Source organism: Balaenoptera ricei, chromosome 4 (assembly GCF_028023285.1).
Source record: "Balaenoptera ricei isolate mBalRic1 chromosome 4, mBalRic1.hap2, whole genome shotgun sequence".
In the NCBI taxonomy this organism is placed as follows: domain Eukaryota; kingdom Metazoa; phylum Chordata; class Mammalia; order Artiodactyla; family Balaenopteridae; genus Balaenoptera; species Balaenoptera ricei.
In genome coordinates, this window is record NC_082642.1 from 161624096 (window position 1) to 161643713 (window position 19618).

General features: G+C 51.1%; 1 protein-coding gene across 5 annotated transcripts in view; it reads left to right on the forward strand.

Annotated features, from left to right (window-relative positions):
- Positions 1–19618, forward strand: part of PCNT (pericentrin) — a 106610-nt gene that overhangs the window by 25376 nt on the left and 61616 nt on the right. For 4 of the 5 annotated variants that reach the window (XM_059921767.1, XM_059921769.1, XM_059921770.1 and 1 more), the window contains 4 exons: positions 451–902; positions 2176–2713; positions 12952–13080; positions 16514–16660. In XM_059921767.1, the coding sequence (XP_059777750.1) occupies positions 451–902; positions 2176–2713; positions 12952–13080; positions 16514–16660 (1266 nt within the window). The remainder of the gene's footprint in view (positions 1–450; positions 903–2175; positions 2714–12951; positions 13081–16513; positions 16661–19618) is intronic. The other variant, XM_059921768.1, reaches the window with a different exon arrangement.

Below are 19618 nucleotides of genomic sequence, written 5' to 3' on the forward strand. Positions count from 1 at the left end.
GCGAGTCCAGAGGCTTGGCCTGGCGCTGTTTGCTGCCCTCCTGTGGCTCCGTCCTGGCTGGTGGTGCTTCCTCTGTCTGGGGGGTTGGCCTTCCCTTGACGGGAGGCCCCTTACGTGTCTGATCCCCTGGGCTGGTCTTGGCACCGCGGAGGAGCTCCCCTTCGCGTGTGTGTCCAGACCTGCCAGCCCCAGAGCTAACAGTCGGGGCCAGGTGCCGGGATGCAGACACGTCTTACTTAAGCAAACAGTCTTAGATTTGTGCATTCTAGGCTCCCTTATTCCCATCAGGACGCGAAACACTGCCATCGCTCTGTTCAGTGCAATACGTTATGGAACTAGTGCTTGTATGTTGTGGAACTTCTCTCTCTTCAGAGATGGATTTGGGTCGTTGCTGCCAGTGATCTTTTCATTTAATTTCCTTCTTCTTAAATAAAATTGTGCTTTCTGCAGGTGAAATGTACTTTAGTTGAAGCTCACCAGGAAGCACTGAAGAGCGCTAAGGAGAAGATTGAGTTAATGAAACGAGAACTCGGCGAGAGAGAGGCCGAGTGGAAAGCCACAAGTGAGGACCTGAGGAGAGGGGCTGAAGAGAGGCTGGCGCAGGGGCTCCTCGACCTGCGGGAGCAGGCCGAGTCCGAGAAGCTGTCCCTGATGCACAGGTTTGAGCTTCGAGAAGCCGAAATGAGGCAGCTTCAGGACCAGCAGGCGGCCCAGATCCTGGACCTGGAGGGGTCGCTGGTGGAGCAGCAGGGCCGCCTGAGGCAGCTGGAGCTGGGGCTCTCGGGGGACGAGCCTCTGCAGTGCAGCCGATGTGGCCGGGAGCTGAGCGGCGGTCCGGCCCCCACGGACCGGGACCGCCTGAAGGAGGACTGTGCGCTCCAGCCGCAGCTGGCCCAGAGCAGGTGCGTGACGTTCCTGTTCGGCACGGAGCCGCCCGCCTGGCTGGGCGAGGCCGGCCCCCGGGAGGGCGCGCGTGGCTCTTGGGGTTGCGGGACCTGCTGGCGGCAGCAGCCTCCCCGTCCTTCCTGTGGAGCCCCCGTCCAGTGATCCACGCTGCCCTGCATGCATCTTTGACGGGCGTTTGTGTTCTTTGCACGGTTTACAGTTTCAGTAGCAGAACTTCAGCCTCATTTATCATAAGGACGTGTGGTTCATTTCTGAAGTTTCTTGTGTATTTTGAACTCAAACAGATTAAAAAAAAATAGTTTGTCTGAACTATGTACGTACACCTTGAAGTTTTAAATAGATTTAGAATGTGATTTGGTTTGCTGCCTCTTTGCACATCTGGGCTGTAGTGACCAGGGGTGTTGGTGAGTCCTGGTGTCACTGGAGCTGCTGTTGGTTTTGCTGCTTCTCATGGGGCAGCTGCTCCCCAGCGTCATGAGGCAGGTGCAAGAGCTTCTGCTCTGGGGTCTGAGAACTGAGTTCAAATCCTGACCGACTGTGTGAGCTGGAAGGACGCAGGCACAGTGGACAAACTCATGAGGGCTTCGTGCCCTCCTGCATGGGCTGATCAGTGGAAAGGCTTTCGTGGTGTCTGGTGCACAGTTAGTACCTGAAACCCATCCAGCTCTCGTCACTCACCTGAACGCACCGCGTGGCACTAACGTGGAATGGGCGCCCCGTAGAGGTTCTTCCCTGTTCTGCTGGGGTGCTGGGTGCTTCAGTTAGAGGGGCGTCTCCCCGCTTCTGTGTTTGCCAGCCAGTGTCACCTGCAACTCGTTTAATTCATGCCCCTAATTCACCCAGAAGGGGTTTTGGGGGTCTTTTGAATGCTCTTTGCAGCCCTGTTGGCTCCTGTAGACGATGCCGCTGCCCCTTCCCCGTTGAGGTCCTCTCCTTGTCGAGGAGCGGTCACACCTGCTTCCCTGTGGTGTCTGTGGAAATGTGTGTGTGGTTTCTTGCTGGGGGTCCTGTGTCCTGTACTTCAGTCTGTGACCGGGGACCCCTGGGCTCTGGCCTCTGAGCTCCTCTGGCTTCGTGGGCCCCTTCGCTGTCCGCTCACGGCTGGCAGTGGGGCTCAGACCATTTGCAGCCCAGGGAGGTGGAAGAGCAGGGGAAATCTGGGCACGATGGTCTCACCAGTAGAAAGTGGTGTCTCCTGTGAGAAGTGTGAGGTTGATGCTTTTGTGGCTGCACGTTGGGTCTCCGTGTTCACTTGGCTTGTCTCCTCAGGTTCTTAGAAGAACGTCGAGAGATCACAGAGAAACTCGCCGCAGAGCAAGACGCCTTCCTGCGGGAGGCCCGGGAGAAGCACGCCCGCGAGCTCCAGCTACTCCAGGAGCGGCACGAGCAGCACGTCCTGTCCTTGACGGCAGAGCTGGAGAGCCGGCACCAGGCCGAGGTGGATGCGCTGAGGGCTTCTCTGGAGCGAGAGTGGTGGGCTCTCTCAGAAGCCCGCGCGGCTGAGCTGCAGACGAAACACGCTGCGGAGATGAGTGCTTTGGAGAGCAGACACGCGTCCCGCCTGGACGCTTCGGAGTCGCGTTACCTGTCTGAGGTGCAGACCTTGCGGGGCCTGGAGCTGCGGGGCCTGGAGGAGCAGCTGCAGGGAGAGGACGCTTCTCACCACGTGGTCTTGACTCGGGTGTCAGAGAAGCTGAGGCTGAGACACGGCGAAGAGCCTCCGTCCGCAGAGGACGGCCTGGCAGCGGGAGTGAGCACAGAGCACGTGGAGGGCGTGAGAGCCTCCCGGCCGCGCGGAGCTCGCCAGGTGAGGCGCGGGGCTTCGCCCTTCCCCAGGACTGGTGTCTTCTGTTGCCCATGTGTGTCAGCTGCACGTGTGTGTGTGTGTGTGTGTGTGTGTGTGTGTGTGTGTGTGTCCCAGGGACAGCAGCGGGTTTCAGGCGGGTACAGAACAGTGAGTTTTACGCGTTTTTTGGTCACAGGCTCCTTGGTGAAGGCTTTGGATCTCTGATCCTGGACAAACGTGCGCCTGTGCCTGCGTACGGCGTTCCCTGTGGGATTTCAAAGGGTTCAGAGTGCTCCTCGGGGCCGCTCCTGATTTCTGTGAGATTAAACCCTCTGTCCTGTATCAAGAGCAGCGACGGTCCCCTTGGCAGGTGCTTTCAGCTGTAGTATGAAAGGAGCTTCTGGAGACGGCCCCATTGCCCTGGCCAGCACTCCCCTTTCCTCATCTGCAGACCCCTGGCACTCGTACGTCATGAATAGGACACACTTATTTGGCTAGAACGTGGTCACGTAGCGGGAATTCAGTGTGGGGACAGGCTGCTCTGTGCCCGTTGGGCCCGGTGTGCACGCCAGGCACCCAGGAACGACCCTGTTCTGGCGCCTTCATACTTTTGTCACGTATTTAAGAAGTAGATATTCCAGATTACAAAGCAGGAAATCTCAGCCTTGTGAGAACACAAGTACCAGGTAGGCCCTTCGCTGGTGACTGAGGCGTGCTGTATGAGGTGTTCCGGGGGGGTTTTGTCCTTTGCTCCTGGTTTAGCTTGTTGAAGGGCGGAAGGAAGAAGGCAGCCTAGTGCTGACAGGTGGGGTGGCTTCATTTTATGCTGCGGCTCTGCCTGTTCTGTGTGGTCTGCGGGCGAAATCTTTTCCTTTTCTTAAAATAATGTTTATTTGTTTATTTATTTGGCTGCACGGGGTCTTAGTGCGGGATCTTTGTTGCCGCGTGCGGGATCTTTAGTTGCGGCGTGAGAACTGTTAGTTGCGGCATGTGGGATCTAGTTCCCTGACCAGGGATTGGACCCGGGCCCCCTGCGTTGGGAGCCTTAGCCACTGGACCGCCAGGGAAGTCCCTGCAGGCGAGATCTTGAACAAATTCCTCGAGGGCTGAGCACATTCCAGCTGGGGTCGTGAGCCTCGGGCCTGTCCTTGAAGTCGGGCCCCAGGGCAGGGGTCGCAGCCCCTCCCTGGGAGTTGTCCTTTTGGTGTGAATTTGGAGGGCTGTGGTGCCCCCAGGCCAGTCCAGCGAGCTCTCAGCGTCAGCTTCGGTTTCCTCCCATGCAGACGGATGCCTGGGGAAGGGGGCTTGTTCCCAGCCTGTGGATTTAAATTAGATTCCCTCGGATTATAGGGTTTGAAGAAAATGAAGCTCTAAAAGAATATCAAGAGGGAGAAGTACGCATTTTTTACATGAGAAAGCTATGTATTTTAAACCATGGCTTAATTTTATTAGTGTGAAACGCGCTTGTAGGAAGCACGTGGAGTGTTTCCCACCTTGCAGTTGGGAGGTGTGTGTGGGTGACAGGACAGGCGTGTGGGGGGCAGTGCCCTGTGGACTCGCTCTCTGCAGGTGGAGCTGGTGTGGCCTGCTGAGGGCCTGCCCCCGGGGCAGCAGCAAAAAGCAGCCCTGCAGGAGCTCAGGGGCGGGCATGTGGCCGAGCTGCAGGTGCGGGTGGCTCCGCAGGAGGGGCCCCCACAGGTTCCTTCTGGGCAGCAGTGGCTTCAGGGATGGCCTGGGGGTCAGACTCTGGCCGCCACGGGGGTGCCGGTGACATCAGCAAAGCCGCTGGGCCTCCTGAGGCTTCTCCTCGTGATCCGAGCCCTCGGGGCATCTGTGAGGCCCGCAGTGGGGTGGACGCTGGGCAGGCCTCGCACCTGCCAAGAGGGCCCGGGGCCTGCGCTGAGCTGCGTGGGACCTGCGGGGTCCCTCAGGGGCTGCCTGTGCCAGGTGCCCGGCAGGCGCTCCACGTCCTCTGCATCCCGTGCTGCACCCCAAAACCCCGGGGCCCACGGTGCAACCCGGGGGCACAGCCCTGCACAGACTCCGACCAAGTGTCCTCTGGCCCGATGTCCTGTCTTCTTTGTTCTCGTGACGCCGGACACCTGCTGCCTGGCAGTTTCTGGAACACCCTGGCTGTGACCTCCTCTGAACTTGGCCTTGTCCCCCGCCTGGAAACTCCCACTCTTGCCTCCCTTTCGTCAAGTCGTTTTCTCCATGAGCCCTGCCTTCTGGGACGGCCCCTCCGTCCGGGACTCACGGCCCCGCGCCCTGTGCCCTGCGTAGCCCACGGTGCGTCCCCTGTGGAGCGCGTGCCACGTGCTGCGCTCCTCACGCTTGCGCTCTGCTCAGCGGCGGCCCGGGCCCAGAGCGGTGCACAGACCGGGGCTCCAGGGCAGCGCGCCCGGAAGGAGTTTGCTCCCAGGGGCCCCGTCCTGCAAACCTCTTCAGGGCAGTTGTTGCCGAGGTGCCCACGGCCCTGCCACACGGTGTCGCTAGGATCCCAGAGGTCAGGTAGGCAGTAAGGACCTGACTGAGGGCAGGGCCCCTGGAGGGCGGGACAGCGGCAAAGTGCCCGGATCTGTCCCACGGGGGCCGTTCGGTGGAGGCAGCTGCCCTGCTCTAGGTTGACCGAGGCTCGCGGGGAGCCTGGGGGCGGGCGGTGTCGGGGGTCTGCTGGGGCCAGGGAGAGGGCCCGTGCCTCTGGACCCAGGGGAGGCCGGAGGAGGCGGGGGCTGTGGAGGAGGATGGAGCAGGCGGGCTGCTTGGGTGTGTGTGTGGCGTGTGTCCACGCAGAACCACCACCCCCTGCAGGTGCTCTTAGGGATCGGCACACGCTATGGGCTCTCGTTTAGATTTTTTTTCTTTTTTTTTTGGTTCCTCCGGGCGGCTTGCAGGATCTTAGTTCCCTGACCAGGGATTGAACCCGGGGCCAGGCAGTGAAATCGCCGAGTCCTAACCACTGGACCCCCAGGGAATGCCCACTTCTTTGGATTTTTAAACGTAGCGCGTCACCATGTGTATAAGCAACATGTCGAATTGCGAGGTCGAGGTTACAGTGGAGTCTCGCAAAGCAGTTGGAATCTTCTTGAATATGTGCGGCTGCCGTGGAGGCTGGGACCCGGCCTGGGTTCTCGTGACCCGTGTGGGGCTCACACCCCTCAGTGCCCTTCGCATTGGCACAGGATGGCAGAGGCGTGTGTGGACGCCGTGCGGCCAGGCCCCACGTGGTGTCGCTGCCCCGCCTGCCCGCCCTGCATGTGTGTAGTGCACATGCGTAGCACACGTGCAGACATGCGTGTACGCACGGAATTCTGCACACCATCCTCGCAGGGCTTGCAGAACCCCTGGAGTCCATCTGAGGACACTTGGCTGGACGCCCCTGAGGCCCTTCTGCCTTGGTGTTCTTAGATTTGAAATACTTGTGTCTCCGCATCTTCTGGTCTTTCTGGGGGTAAGGATAACTGGTGTTTTTTTGTGAAGCATGTGTACAAACTTATTGAGGTTATAAATTTTTGTAGGTACTTTTTCTGTGGGGCTTTTCAAAAGGACGTGCTAATAGCTCATTTCAACCGTAAAATGAGGCCTGGCATTCGCCTGGGTTTCCTAGGTTAATAGTCAGTGCTCTTAGCTGTGTGTGTACATATTGACTGATCTGAAATTAGCATTTAAACTGTTTTTTCACGTGGAAGTTCCCAGAATGAGAATTAGTGGATTGGAGAAAAATAAAGGGAAGCATGAATATGACATTTATCCCTTTTGTTTGGCTGAAAAGTCTGGGAGTTGGCATTTTTCTTGGTTTGCTCCTTGGACCCTGAGATGCCCTGAATCCAGGTCTCCCGTGTTTGGGGAATGAGGACGGGAGAGATCCACACCCAGGGAGCCCGTGTCCACGAGCGCTCGGAGAGACCTGGTAACCCGGCTGAGCCCAGACGCGCCGCTGGCCACGGGTGACGTCACGCAGGCCGTCTTCTCTTCACAGTGTCCTCTTACTCGGCTTTCATTACAGAGGACAAAACGCCCTCAGCCACTTCAGTGTCCCCTCAGTGTCTCCTCATCCCCCTCAGCGTCCCCTCAGCCCCCTCAGTGTCCCCTCAGTGTCCCCTCAGTGTCCCCTCAGCGTCCCCTCAGCCCCCATGTCCCCTCAGCGTCCCCTCAGTGTCCCCTCAGTGTCCCCTCAGCCCCCTCAGCGTCCCCTCAGCCCCCTCAGTGTCCCCTCAGCGTCCCCTCAGCCCCCTGTGTCACCTCAGTGTCCCCTCAGCGTCCCCTCAGCCCCCTCAGTGTCCCCTCAGCGTCCCCTCAGCCCCCTGTGTCCCCTCAGTGTCTCCTCAGCATCCCCTCAGCCCCCTGTGTCCCCTCAGCGTCCCCTCAGCCCCCTGTGTCCCCTCAGTGTCCCCTCAGCGTCCCCTCAGCCCCCGTGTCCCCTCAGTGTCCCCTCAGCGTCCCCTCAGTGTTCCCTTGAGGCAGGAGGTAGATGGGCCCCAGGCTGAACAGTTTCTCCCCTGTGGACGGAAGCTCCATAAGAGCAGGGTGATGGAGGAGGCTGGGCCCTGCCCAGATAGAAGATAAGAGACCACATGTGCCTCATTCTCGAAGTCCAGGAGACCCTCCCGACACACATGCGCAGAAGGGCTCCTTGGAGGTCCAAAAGGGAGGGGCGCCACCTCACAGTAAGTGATACCAACCACCCATAGCCCTCTTCACTGGAATCCGTCTTGGCTAAGAGATGTGCGCACGCATGGGAGGACCCTGAGATGCACCAAACGCGGACTCAGAAGCAGGCAGAGCAAGAGGGTTGGTCAAAGGAAACCCGGAAGAAATGCCCCATTAAAGTGATTCAAACTGCCCTGAGGGCGTGACTCTCTCTCTGAGCCCGCCCGTGTGTCTACTGTACTCTTCTTCCTTCTAATGAACACTTTACTTGCTTCACTACTTTCCGTCTCTCTGCGGAAATTCATTTCTTCACAGCTGACGGGCCAGGGCCTTGTCACTGGCCGCTGGTCCCTGGTGGTCCGGTGGCCAGGATTCAGCGCTCGCAGTGCCACTGCCCAACCTCCGTCTCTGGTCGGGAACTGAAATCCTGCTTCAAGCCGCTGCAGGCCGAGGCCACCGAGGTCACCCTCACCGCCGCAGCCCGCATTCTGTCCCTGTGATGTCCTAAGTGCCCCAGCCCCTCGAGTTCAGTCCTGAGGGGTCATTACAGAGGGGTCAAGTGGCTGCGGGGACAGTGCTTGCTGCAGGCACCATGGAGGAGACGGTGGTCCTGGCCGCAGCCCAATCGCTCTCGTTGCCCTCGTTTCCCTCCTTGCTCTCGTGCTCTCGTTGCTCTCGTTGGTCTCGTGCTCTCGTTGCTCTCGTGCTCTCGTTGCTCTCGTTGCTCTCGGTGCTCTCGTGCTCTTGAGCTCTCGTTGCTCTCGTTGCTCTCGTGCTCTCGTTGCTCTCGTGCTCTCGTTGCTCTCGTTGCTCTCGTTGCTCTCGTGCTCTCATGCTCTCATGCTCATTGCTCTGGTTGCTCTCGTGCTCTCGTTGCTCTCGTTGCTCTCGTTGCTCTCGTTGCTCTCGTGCTCTCGTGCTCTCGTGCTCATTGCTCTGGTTGCTCTCGTTGCTCTTGTTGCTCTCGTGCTCTCGTTGCTCTCGTTGCTCTCGTTGCTCTCGTTGCTCTCATTGCTCTCGTGCTCTCGTGCTCTCATTGCTCTGGTTGCTCTCGTGCTCTCGTTGCTCTCATTGCTCTCGTTGCTCTGGTTGCTCTCGTGCTCTCGTTGCTCTCGGTGCTCTCGTGCTCTCGTGCTCTTGTTGCTCTCGTACTCTCGTTGCTCTCGGTGCTCTCGGTGCTCTCGTGCTCTTGTTGCTCTCGTACTCTCGTTGCTCTCGTACTCTCGTGCTCATTGCTCTGGTTGCTCTGGTTGCTCTGGTTGCTCTCGTTGCTCTCGTGCTCTCGTGCTCATTGCTCTGGTTGCTCTGGTTGCTCTGGTTGCTCTCGTGCTCTCGTTGCTCTTGGTGCTCTTGGTGCTGTCGTTGCTCTCGTGCTCTCGTGCTCGTTGCTCTGGTTGCTCTGGTTGCTCTGGTTGCTCTCGTGCTCTCGTTGCTCTCGTTGCTCTCGTTGCTCTGGTTGCTCTTGTTGCTCTCGTGCTCTCGGTGCTCTCGTTGCTCTCGTGCTCTCGTTGCTCTCGGTGCTCTCGTGCTCTCGTTGCTCTCGTGCTCTCGTTGCTCTCGGTGCTCTCGTTGCTCTCGTGCTCTCGTTGCTCTCGTTGCTCTCGTGCTCTCGTTGCTCTCGTGCTCTCGTGCTCTCGGTGCTCTCGGTGCTCTCGTTGCTCTCGTGCTCTCATGCTCTCGTTGCTCTCGTTGCTCTCGTGCTCTTGTTGTTCTTGGTGCTCTCGTTGCTCTCGTGCTCTCGTGCTCATTGCTCTGGTTGCTCTGGTTGCTCTGGTTGCTCTCGTGCTCTCGTGCTCTCGTTGCTCTCATTGCTCTCGGTGCTCTCGGCGCTCTCAGCGCTCTCGTTGCTCTCGTTGCTCGTGCTCTCGTGCTCTCGTTGCTCTCATTGCTCTCGGTGCTCTCGGCGCTCTCGTTGCTCTCGTTGCTCTCGTTGCTCTCGTGCTCTCGTTGCTCTCGTGGCTCTCGTGCTCGTGGCTCTCTTGCTCTCGTGCTCTCGTTGCTCTCATGCTCTCGTTGCTCTCGGTGCTCTCGGTGCTCTCATTGCTCTCGTGCTCTTGTTGCTCTTGTTGCTCTCGGTGCTCTGGTTGCTCTCGTGCTCTGGTTGCTCTCGTGTTCTCGTTGCTCTCGTGCTCTTGTGCTCTCGTTGCTCTCGGTGCTCTCGTTGCTCTCGTGCTCTCGTGCTCTCGTTGCTCTCGTGCTCTCGTTGCTCTCGTTGCTCTGGTTGCTCTGGTTGCTCTCGGTGCTCTGGTTGCTCTGGTTGCTCTCGTGCTCTCGTTGCTCTCGTGCTCTCGTGGCTCTCGTACCCTCGTGAGCAACGTCCTCCTCTTCTGGGGCGCTCCCCTGAGACCTGCTGACCTGTGGAGGTGTCTGAGTTTCATTTCTCTAATCCTCTGAAGAGTCAGACTCTGCTGCTGGCCTTCCCTGGTATTTACTGACTTACAATCCTCCCTCCAAAGAAACTTTGTTGGATCCTGTTTGTTCACTCTGATGGTTCTGTCACCTGGTCATGACATGTGTCCTGCTCTTCCGTTCAGCATTTTTGTAGTTCCGAGTTGACTCTCTTCAGAGCGCTGAGATCATTTGGGAAGTATTTTTCTAGTTGTTTGTTCAAGTATGTCATTCTTTTACTTTGCTTCTAAGGATGTGAATGTTAGATACTGTTTAAGTGACCTTTTTTGTCTAGCTCATTTCACAGGAGAAAACATCTGGGTTTGTGGGAAGGTGGGATATGCAGTTTCTTCCTCTATTTTATTTTAACTCTTTATTGGAGAAAATTTCAACATATACAGAAACAGAGAACAGCTCAGAATCTGACTGCCCATGGGTATGTGCCAATCTCAGTGCATTAGCCGCCCAAATATACCGTAATATACCATAACATGCTCCATGCTAACCTGCAGAATTAACAGTAATCCCTTAATTTCATCACATATCCAGCCTAAGTTCCAGTCTCTACCTGTGGCTGGTCAAATTGGGATCCACATAGGGGCTGAGTTGTGCTGAATCTGTTTTTACTGCTTCCTGTGACGTTGGCTAACATTTCCCCCTTATTCCCTGGAAACGTGTCAGCAGTCTACACACGGGATGGGATTCAGGTCCATGTCTTGGTGAGAATAGTTCCAGGCGGTGGCTTCTTCCTCCTACCATCTTCCCTCAGGCTCTCCTCACAGGCAGATACTCCATGAAGCCTTGCTGGGTGTCTCCTGGGGTGCTGTGGTCATTGTCCCCAAAATAGCAGGGATGTGCTGTTCTTTCTCTGTGAATGGGTTTTATCTGGGCCACAAATATCTCTGCACCTGTTTGAAAAGCAGTGTCACTTATCAGAAGAGTTGTTTACCCAGCGCTTGTGAAGCGATTGGATTATTTTTCAGGTTACTTCCCTTTGGAGTTTGGTTGTGAGAAAAGTTCTCTGAAAACGTAAGCCTCATTTCCTTTTCTTAGAGATAAGTGTCCTGCAAAGAAATCACCCTTATATTGGTAACACTAAGCAGTGGAAGGAAAGCAAGAGTTAACCGTCATATGACCACTATTGATTGCTCAGGCAATGTCATCTTTTCTTGGGGGGAAAAGAAAAATCTGTTCATATGATTTTTTAAAAATATTAAGAGAACCTGTGGTTATTTTAGATATAGTTTGAATGTCTTTAATTCATTATCAGTTGAATTTATTCTTAATACTATGTTGGTATTCTTTGTGCAAAACTACTTTTTTTTTTTCTTTAAGTGTATCCGTTATGTTTTTTTAATGATTAAAATATATATGACACTTCCCACGTAATTCTGTGGATTTTCAGAAAAACTCGAGAATAAGTTTTTAAAAACATCTTTTTCTTATATTGACTTCACCATTTAGAACAGATTAAAGAGAGTTTAGTCAGGCTGGAAATAGAACGATTGTGTGTAAGGAGGTCTTGAGGGAGTGCAGGGAGTGGCACAAGTAAAACCCCCTCTGAGCCTGTCCGGTCAGGTTGCGGGGGCCAAGGTCACGCAGCCAGCCCCGGGGTGCCGAGGCTTCCAGGTCGCGGGGCTGAATGCACGATGCCGTCTGTGGCCTCTCCTGACTGTGCCCTGCTCCGCCACAGTGGCCTCGGCCTGGTGCGTTCTGCGAAGTCCTGCTCCAGACCTGGGGGCGCACTGGGCAGGACAGGTCGCGGTGTCCCCACTGACCCTCGCAGGTGTCAGGTTAGGGTGATCTCCCCACCCACAGGGCGCCTGGGAGGGGCGCTGCGTGCTCCTGCTCCTGACTGTGTTTGGGACGTCTTGCTGGACTTGGCGTGTCTCTGCCAGCTGCCTGGAAACCCTTCCTGAGACAGTGAAGGTTGGGAAACAAGTCCTGTGCTTGGCTCCCGCTCCCTGTAGCAAGGGCAGCTCTGTGCTGGGGCCCGTGGGGCCTCAGTGGGGCATACGACCCAGGGGCTTGGCATCGGTGGGCTGGTTCTTCCTTCCCCCTTCCCAGCCACAGCTCCGTATGGCACCCACCCTCCGTCCTCTCTGTTTGTGGGCAGTGACCCCAAGGCCTGGTAGGACCCCATGGCCAGAAAGAGCAGCCTGAGCCCCCGGGCCCGGACTCTCATGTGTGCAGTGCAGCTTGCAGGTCCCGGGACTCGAGGCACGCGGGGGTGTGGGGTGCTCTTGGACTCTGACCCTGACCCCAAACAGAAGTTCACTTTTATCTGTTTGTATACGTTTGGCTTCCGTGAAAGATTTTTGCCTGAAGAATGTGATCTGTGGCTCAATCAAGTTTTTCAAGAAGCAGGTGTTTACACTTCGATCTGTCAACCAGAGCATTTAACAGGCAGGCGAGCGTGCGGGGTCTGCCCTCAGGACCTGTTTGCCGAAGGTGCTGAGAGGGAGGAGTGCGGATGCCTGTGCCGGGGCGCTGGCGCCCAAAGAGTGGTCCGCTGTGATTCATGTTTATCATGTGCCTTGGGGGATTTGCCTCTTCTTGGGTATTGATGTTTTCTTATTTTTCCCAGCATCCTTCAGTGTCCTAGGGTCTGTTTTTGGGGAAAGGGAGTGTGGCTTGTCCTCCTCTCCCTTGGCCTTGCCCTGCCGATCTGTGGTGCCCGTTGGCATTCGGGATTTTGTTCTTGTTCACTAGCATTTTGTGGTTGGCACACACGGAACCAGCATCCCTGGTCAAATCTGGTTACTGTCAGGGCTGCAGCGTCCTTCCTGGCTGTGAACCATCTGGGTGAACCCCGTCCTTCCCATGAAGTGGTTGTGTGGTGCAGATGAGACAGTTAAAGGGCTTTGGAAACTGCCACATGTCCTAACTTGAAATTGCACTTGATTCTTCCTTTTAAAGGATTGAAATAAACCTATTCCAGGAGAGGAAGTTTATAAAAATGTTCTGTGTTAATTCAGAAATGGTCTCTAGAACTTGAAAGTATAGTTTCAGTGTTGTGCTATGCAAACCCCATTTTCTGATGCTTGTGACTGAGGTGAGAATCCAGAGCCCACAAAGAGTGACTTGAATTTTTCTATGAGCTATAACCTGACTGCTGCGTGTCGTCACAGTGAAAATATGTGGAATAAGCTGAGTTCCAGCCTCACCACAGATCCACGCACATGGTCAAGGCCCAGTGTTGACCTTCCTCCCCACTCAAGCAGGGCACTTCGGTTCCTGCGGAGCTGGAAGAGGAGAAGGAGAAGCAGCGGCTCTGCTGTCAAGAGGAGATTGAACTGCTGAAGTGTCAGTCAGAGGCGCTGCTGGAGCAGCAGGTCACACAGTTAAAGGTACTGGGGTTAAGAGTGATCTATTTCATTGCTATCCTTTCTCACCTGCAAAGTAAGTAAGAAAAATTTACTCTAAATTAATTTTGATATGTAAAATTAAAACACATTTTCGTTGTCTTAGAAACAGATCTTTTGAGGCAACTATTTTTCTTTCATTTTTATATTTAAATTGACTAGTTAGCATTCCTTTTCTTTCTTTTTTTTTTTTAATGTTACTTTTAATTTATTTATTTTTATTTTTGGCTGTGTTGGGTCTTCGTTTCTGTGTGAGGGCTTTCTCTAGTTGTGGCAAGCGGGGGCCACTCTTCATTGCGGTGCGTGGGCCTCTCACTATCGCGGCCTCTCGTTGCGGAGCACAGGCTCCAGAAGCGCAGGCTCAGTAGTTGTGGCTCACGGGCCTAGTTGCTCCGCAGCATGTGGGATCTTCCCAGACCAGGGCTCGAACCCGTGTCCCCTGCATTGGCAGGCAGATTCTCAACCACTGCGCCACCAGGGAAGCCCACATTCCTTTTCTTTTAAGAAGTTGTCATCAAATAGTTGACCCTTAACCAACACGGAATTAAGGGTGCCGACCCTCTACACAGTTGAGAATCTGCGTGTAATTGATAGTTGGCCCTCAGTACATGTGGCTCCTCCGTATCCGCCATTACTGTGCATCTGCAGATTCAACCAGCCACGGATCGTGTGGTGCTGTAGTGTTTACCATTGAAACAAAATCCATGGTGCTTGCCTGCGGTCCAGTGGCTAAGACTCCACGCTCCCAGTGCAGGGGGCCCGGGTTCGATCCCTGGTCAAGGAGGTAAGATCCCACATGCTGTGCGGCACGGCCCAAAAGAAACAATCTGAATGTAAGTGGACCCACACTGTCCAACCCCATGGTAAAGAGCCGGCTGTATTTAAGCCTGGGAAAATCTGAGCGCTGCTCATGGCCTTGCTTTGGTGACTCAGCAGCGGCCACGTCAAGCCTTTTCTTGCTTCAAGGGGCCTGTTGCCACGGAAGGGTGTCTGCACAGGATGAGTAAGCATTCAGCACTACTTCTCACAATGATTTTCACTGTGGTTTTGTTTTGTTTTGTTTTTAATTACAACATTATTGAGATATAATGCACATATCATAAAAATCACACTTTTTGAAATATACAGTTCGGTGGTCTGCAGTATATTCACAAAGTTGTACAACTCCTATTGCTGTCTAATTCCAGAACATTTACATCACCACAAAAGAAACCCCCCACCCGTTAGCAGTCTCTTCCCTCCCCCAGCCCCTGGCAACCACTGATCTACTCTCCACTTCTGTGGAGTTGCCTTTTCTGAACATTTTATAGAAGTCGAATCATACAAAATGTGGCCTTTTGTGTTTGCCTTCTTTCACTTAGAATAATGTTTTCTAGGTTCATATATGTTGTAGGGTGTATCAGTACTTGCTGTTTGCTTTCTATATATCTTCTCTCTTTTGTTCCTCTAAATCTCCATTACTGCCTTCTTTTGTTTTGATTTCCTTGATGTTTATTTTTCTATATTTTTTTGATTTTTGTTTTTGTTTTTTGTTTGTTTGCTTTTAATTTTGTTAGTGCCTGCCCTGGGCATTACATTGAACATTTTATAACAATATGGTTCAGGTTAATACCAACTTAATTTTAATAGTTCACAAAATTATTCTTCGATATAGCTTCATTCCTTCCTTCCTCCTTTGTGCTAATATTGTCATACAAAGAACATCTGTATATACTTTATGCTCGTTCTTTATGCATTTGTCTTCTAAATTACATAGAAAAAAGAATTACAAACTATACACATAAATATAAAAGACAAAATAAATTGCTTGCTTCTCGCCGCTTTCTAGATTTTCTTTGTCTCTCAGCAGTTTGAGTATGATGTGTCCAGGTGTGGATCTCTGAGTTTATCCTACTTGGTGTTTGTTGAGCTTCTTCTATGTATAGATTAATATTTTTCATCAAATTTGCAAAGTTTTTAGGCATGTTATCTTCAAGTATTCTTTTGCCCTGTTCCCTTTGTCCTTTCCTCTGGGACTCTCATGATGTGTATGTTGGTCTTTGAGGATGTCCTAGAGGCCTGTGAGCCTACTTACTTTATTTCTTTTTTCTTTTTTTTCTTTTTTTTTTGTTCCCCAGAATGAATAATCTCATTTGACCTGTCTTCATGTTTGCTGATTCTTCTACCCACTTGAATCTGCTGTTGAGTCCCTCTAGTGAAACTTTTATTTCAGTAATTGTGCTTTTCAGCTTCAGAATATCTATTTGGTTTCATTTTATAATTTTATCTCTTTATTGTGGGGCTCTGGTTGGGGCATGCCTTCAATGCTGTGACAGGCAGTATACATCTCTGCCTTAGCTTTCAGTTCCTTTTAAGTTTTTTGATCAGCCTCTTATTAGCTCCAATTGTTATCACTGCCTCAGGCCGCTGAGATGTTAAACAGTTGCTGCTAATTGTTTTTGCCAAATGGCTTGGGCACAGGATTGTTGAGGTGAGTTCTGAATCAGATCCGATAAAAAACCAGCTTTGAGAACGGAGCTTTTCAGTGAGCTGCCAGTCAGGTCAGTTCGTGACAGTTGGTGGTGGTGCTTTGGTGGAGCTGCAAACCCATTCTTCTCCTCCTCCCCCCATAGTTGCTGGGCTGCATTTTCTTTCTTTTTTTTTTTTTTTTTTTTTTTGGCGGGTTCCCTGATCAGAGATTGAACCCTGGTTGAACCCCGGGGCCCACAGCAGTGAAAGCTTCAAATGGTCTTAACCACTGGACCACCAGGGAATTCCCTGGGCTGCATTTTCAAGGCTATCCCAGAGACTGGAGTGATGGGATTAGGGCAGGTTCAAACACCCAAAGCTTCCTGTTCTGATGGCAACTCAGCCTTTGTTTTTAATGAACACTTTAATTTCCAGAGCTATGAAAAAGTTGATTTTGACAGTTTTTGCCAGTGTTCTCGGTGCTCTTGTAGAGGAGTGGATTTTTGAAGGTCCTTATTCTGCCATTCTGGAAGTGCTATATCTGTAGTTAAAAAAAAAAAGCTTATTTCATTAATGTATTTTAACTCATTAGGTGAACATTATTAAAAAATATTTTTTATTATTTAAGAAGAAACAGGGTTTATTTTTTAAAACCAGAGAAAGTTAGGTTTCTAAATATCTTGGATTTTGATGGTCATGATACCCTGATGATGGAGAATTTCTTAACGTGATCATTGGGAAAGGTAGCAGGCTGTTTCTTTTGTATTCTATATGATAAGCACATTTGAACGCATGTTCACTGGGGATAGTGGCCTTGGCCTTTTTGATCATTGTTCTTGGCACAGAATATGGAATCAATAAATATTTGTTGAATGAACTAAAATCTAGTGAACAGCAGAGAAATGGAGCAAGGATAATTTTATAACTTAATGGCATTTTTTGTTGTTGTTAATAATGTGCTTTTGTACAGGGTGAACTTGAAAGTGAAAAGAAAGCTGCTTTGCATGAAAAAGAGGCGATACATAAACTTGAGCGTGAGCAGGCACAGTCTCTTTACCAAAAAGAGAAAGAGTCTTTGTCTCTGCAGCTTCAGGAGAAGAATAACCAAATTCTGCAGGTATGTGGGATGCATCTTTTCTTTGTTAATTCTTTTTTTGTGTATGGTAAAATATGCATAACATAATATTTACCATTTCAACCATTTTAAGTGTACAGTTTAGTGGCATTAACCACATTCACAGTATTGTGCAAGTATCGCCACTGTCCATTTCCAGAACTTGTTCATCATCCCAAGTAGAAGCTCTGTCCTCATTAAAAATAATTCCTGGGCTTCCCTGGTGGCGTAGTGGTTAAGAATCTGCCTGCCAATGCAGGGGACACAGGTTCGATCCCTGGTCTGGGAAGATCCCACATGCCGCGGAGCAACTATGCCCGTGTGCTACAACTACTGAGCCTGCACTCTAGAGCCTGCAAGCCACAACTACTGAGCCCATGTTCCACAACTACTGATGCCCACGCGCCTAGAGCTTGTGCTCCGCAACAAGAGAAGCCACCACAATGAGAAGCCCGTGCACCGCAACTCGCTGCAACTAGAGAAAGCACGCACGCAGCAACAAAGACCCCAATGCAGCCAAAAATAAATTAATCAATTAATTAATTTAAAAAAAACTCCCATCCCCCTCCATCCTGCCCTGGTACCCAGCACTGTACTTTCTGCCTTTGTGAATTTGACTCCTCGAGGGACCTCATTTCAGAGGATTCATACAATATATGTTCTTTTGTGTTTGACTTATTTCACTTAGCATAATGTCCTCAAGGTCCATCCATGTTGTGCATGTATCAACATTCATGGCTTTTTATGGCTAATATTATTCCATTGTATATAGACACCATATTTTGTTTATCTGTTCATCTGTTGATGGACATCTGTTAATGGTTGTCTCTTCCTTTTGGCTGTTGTGCATAATGCTGCTGTGAACATTGGGGTGCAAGTATTTGCTTCAGTCCCTGCTTTTGATTTTTTGGGGTATATATCTAAGAACAGAGTTGATGGGTCATATGATGATTCTGTCTTTAACTTTTTGAGGAACTGCTAAACTGTTTTCCACAGCAGCTGTGGCATTGTGCATTTCCACCAATAGTGCGCAAGTGTTCCAGTTTTTCCGCATTCTTGTCAATACTTGTTGTTTTTCATTTTTTAAAATAATAGTCATCATAATGGATGTGAGGTGATATCTTGTTTTTATTTGCATTTCCCTATTGACTGGTGATGTTGGACATCTTTTCATGGGTTTATTGGCCATTTTTGTCTGTTCAGGTCCTTGACAATTTTTTTCTATTGAAGTACAGTTAATTTACAATGTTGTGTTAGTTTCAACTGTATTGCAGAGCAACTCGGTTATATATATATATGTATATACATATGTGTGTGTGTGTGTGTGTGTGTATATAAAGTGTATATATATACTTTTTCAGATTCTTTTCCCTTATAGGTAATTACAAGATATTGAATGTAGTTTTCTGTGCTATACAGTAGGTCCTTTTTGGTTATCTTATATACAGTAGTGTGTACATATTAATCCCAAACTCCTAATATATCTCCATGTCTGAGAGTCTATTTCTGTTTTGTAAATAAGTTCATTTGTATCATTTTCTTAGATTCCACATATAAGTGATATCATACAGTATTTTTCTTTCTCTGTCTGACTTATTTCACTAAGCATAATACTCTCTAGGTCCATCCATGTTGCTGCAAATGGCATTATTTCATTCTTTTTTATGGCTGAGGTCCTTGACAATTTTTGAATTGGGTTTTTTTCATTAATATTATTGAAAATACGGATGTGTATTTATACTATTTTTAGAGATAGTCCCACTGTGTGATCTTTCAGAGTCATAATAGTACTGCTGCTTTCTTTGACTTTATCATCATACAGGGTCGCTGGATTTGAACTTATTCATACACTGGAGGCACAGTTTTCTTAGGAATATGTGCAGGCACCGCACTAAGCACATTAGATGTAGAATTTTCTCATTTCTGTGCAGCTCTCTCCCTCTCAGGACACTGAGGCCCAGGAGAGGTTCCGTTAATTTGCTCAAAGTCCATGGCTGTCAAGTGGTGGAGCCAGGCCTTCTGACTGTAAACATTGCACATGGGTGCGTCTGACTTAATTTGGTACCAAAGATGTCAGAGTCACTCCCAGCCAGATTCAGGGCAGCATGTATCTGTGGAGACCAGTCATTAGCTGCCCATCAAGGGGCATGTTCCTGGCTGCAGAGGCCCCTCCTGTGCTGGGAGCCCAGCCACGAGAAGGCAGGAGGGTGGGGGGCACATGCAGGGGAGCAAGGACGGCACCAGGGCTTAGGCAGGAGGGGGTTCCATGAGGAGGAACGAGCCTTTCGAAGTATTTCTTAAGCTTGTTCTTCAATATGCCAGGCATTTCTGCTGATACATGATATGCATTCTTAAAAAAACTCATTCTGTACAAAATACTAAAATTAACATGGCTTGTGGGCAAAATAGGGTTAGAGATACACCATTCAAAGCCTCTGCGATTTTATACCTCAAGGACCAGAAACAATAACAATCCTAATAAAAGTATTAGTACAGTTAAAAAGAAATGTTAAATTCTGAATTAAGAGAGAAATTGTAAAACATACATAGTGATTTACCTTTAAAAAGGGGGGATGGAAGCTTGATGGCAGGAGTGTGAGAGAAGGTGGGGAGGAAAGACTGAGAGGCACCAGGAGTGGGGGAGGCCCTCGTGTGGGCGCGTGGCGGGCAGCAGGCGACTCCCGTGGGCCAGTGGGCCGGGCTGTCGTCCCGCTGCCCAGAGGCTCCCCGGTCGGAGGAGGGCACGTGACCCTTCAGGAAACCAGACTGCGGAAGTTGTTTCCAGTGTGAAATTATCTTACAGGTGTCCTTAAAATGTACGTGTTCGCTTAAAGTAATACTGAGGAGTAAGGAATGGTGTCCCACCACCCACGTTAAGCACCTCAAGAGACCGCCCGCCCCCTGCCCCCCGCGAGGCAACCACCCTTCTGATTGTTACAGATTTCTTGCTCACTGATGTGT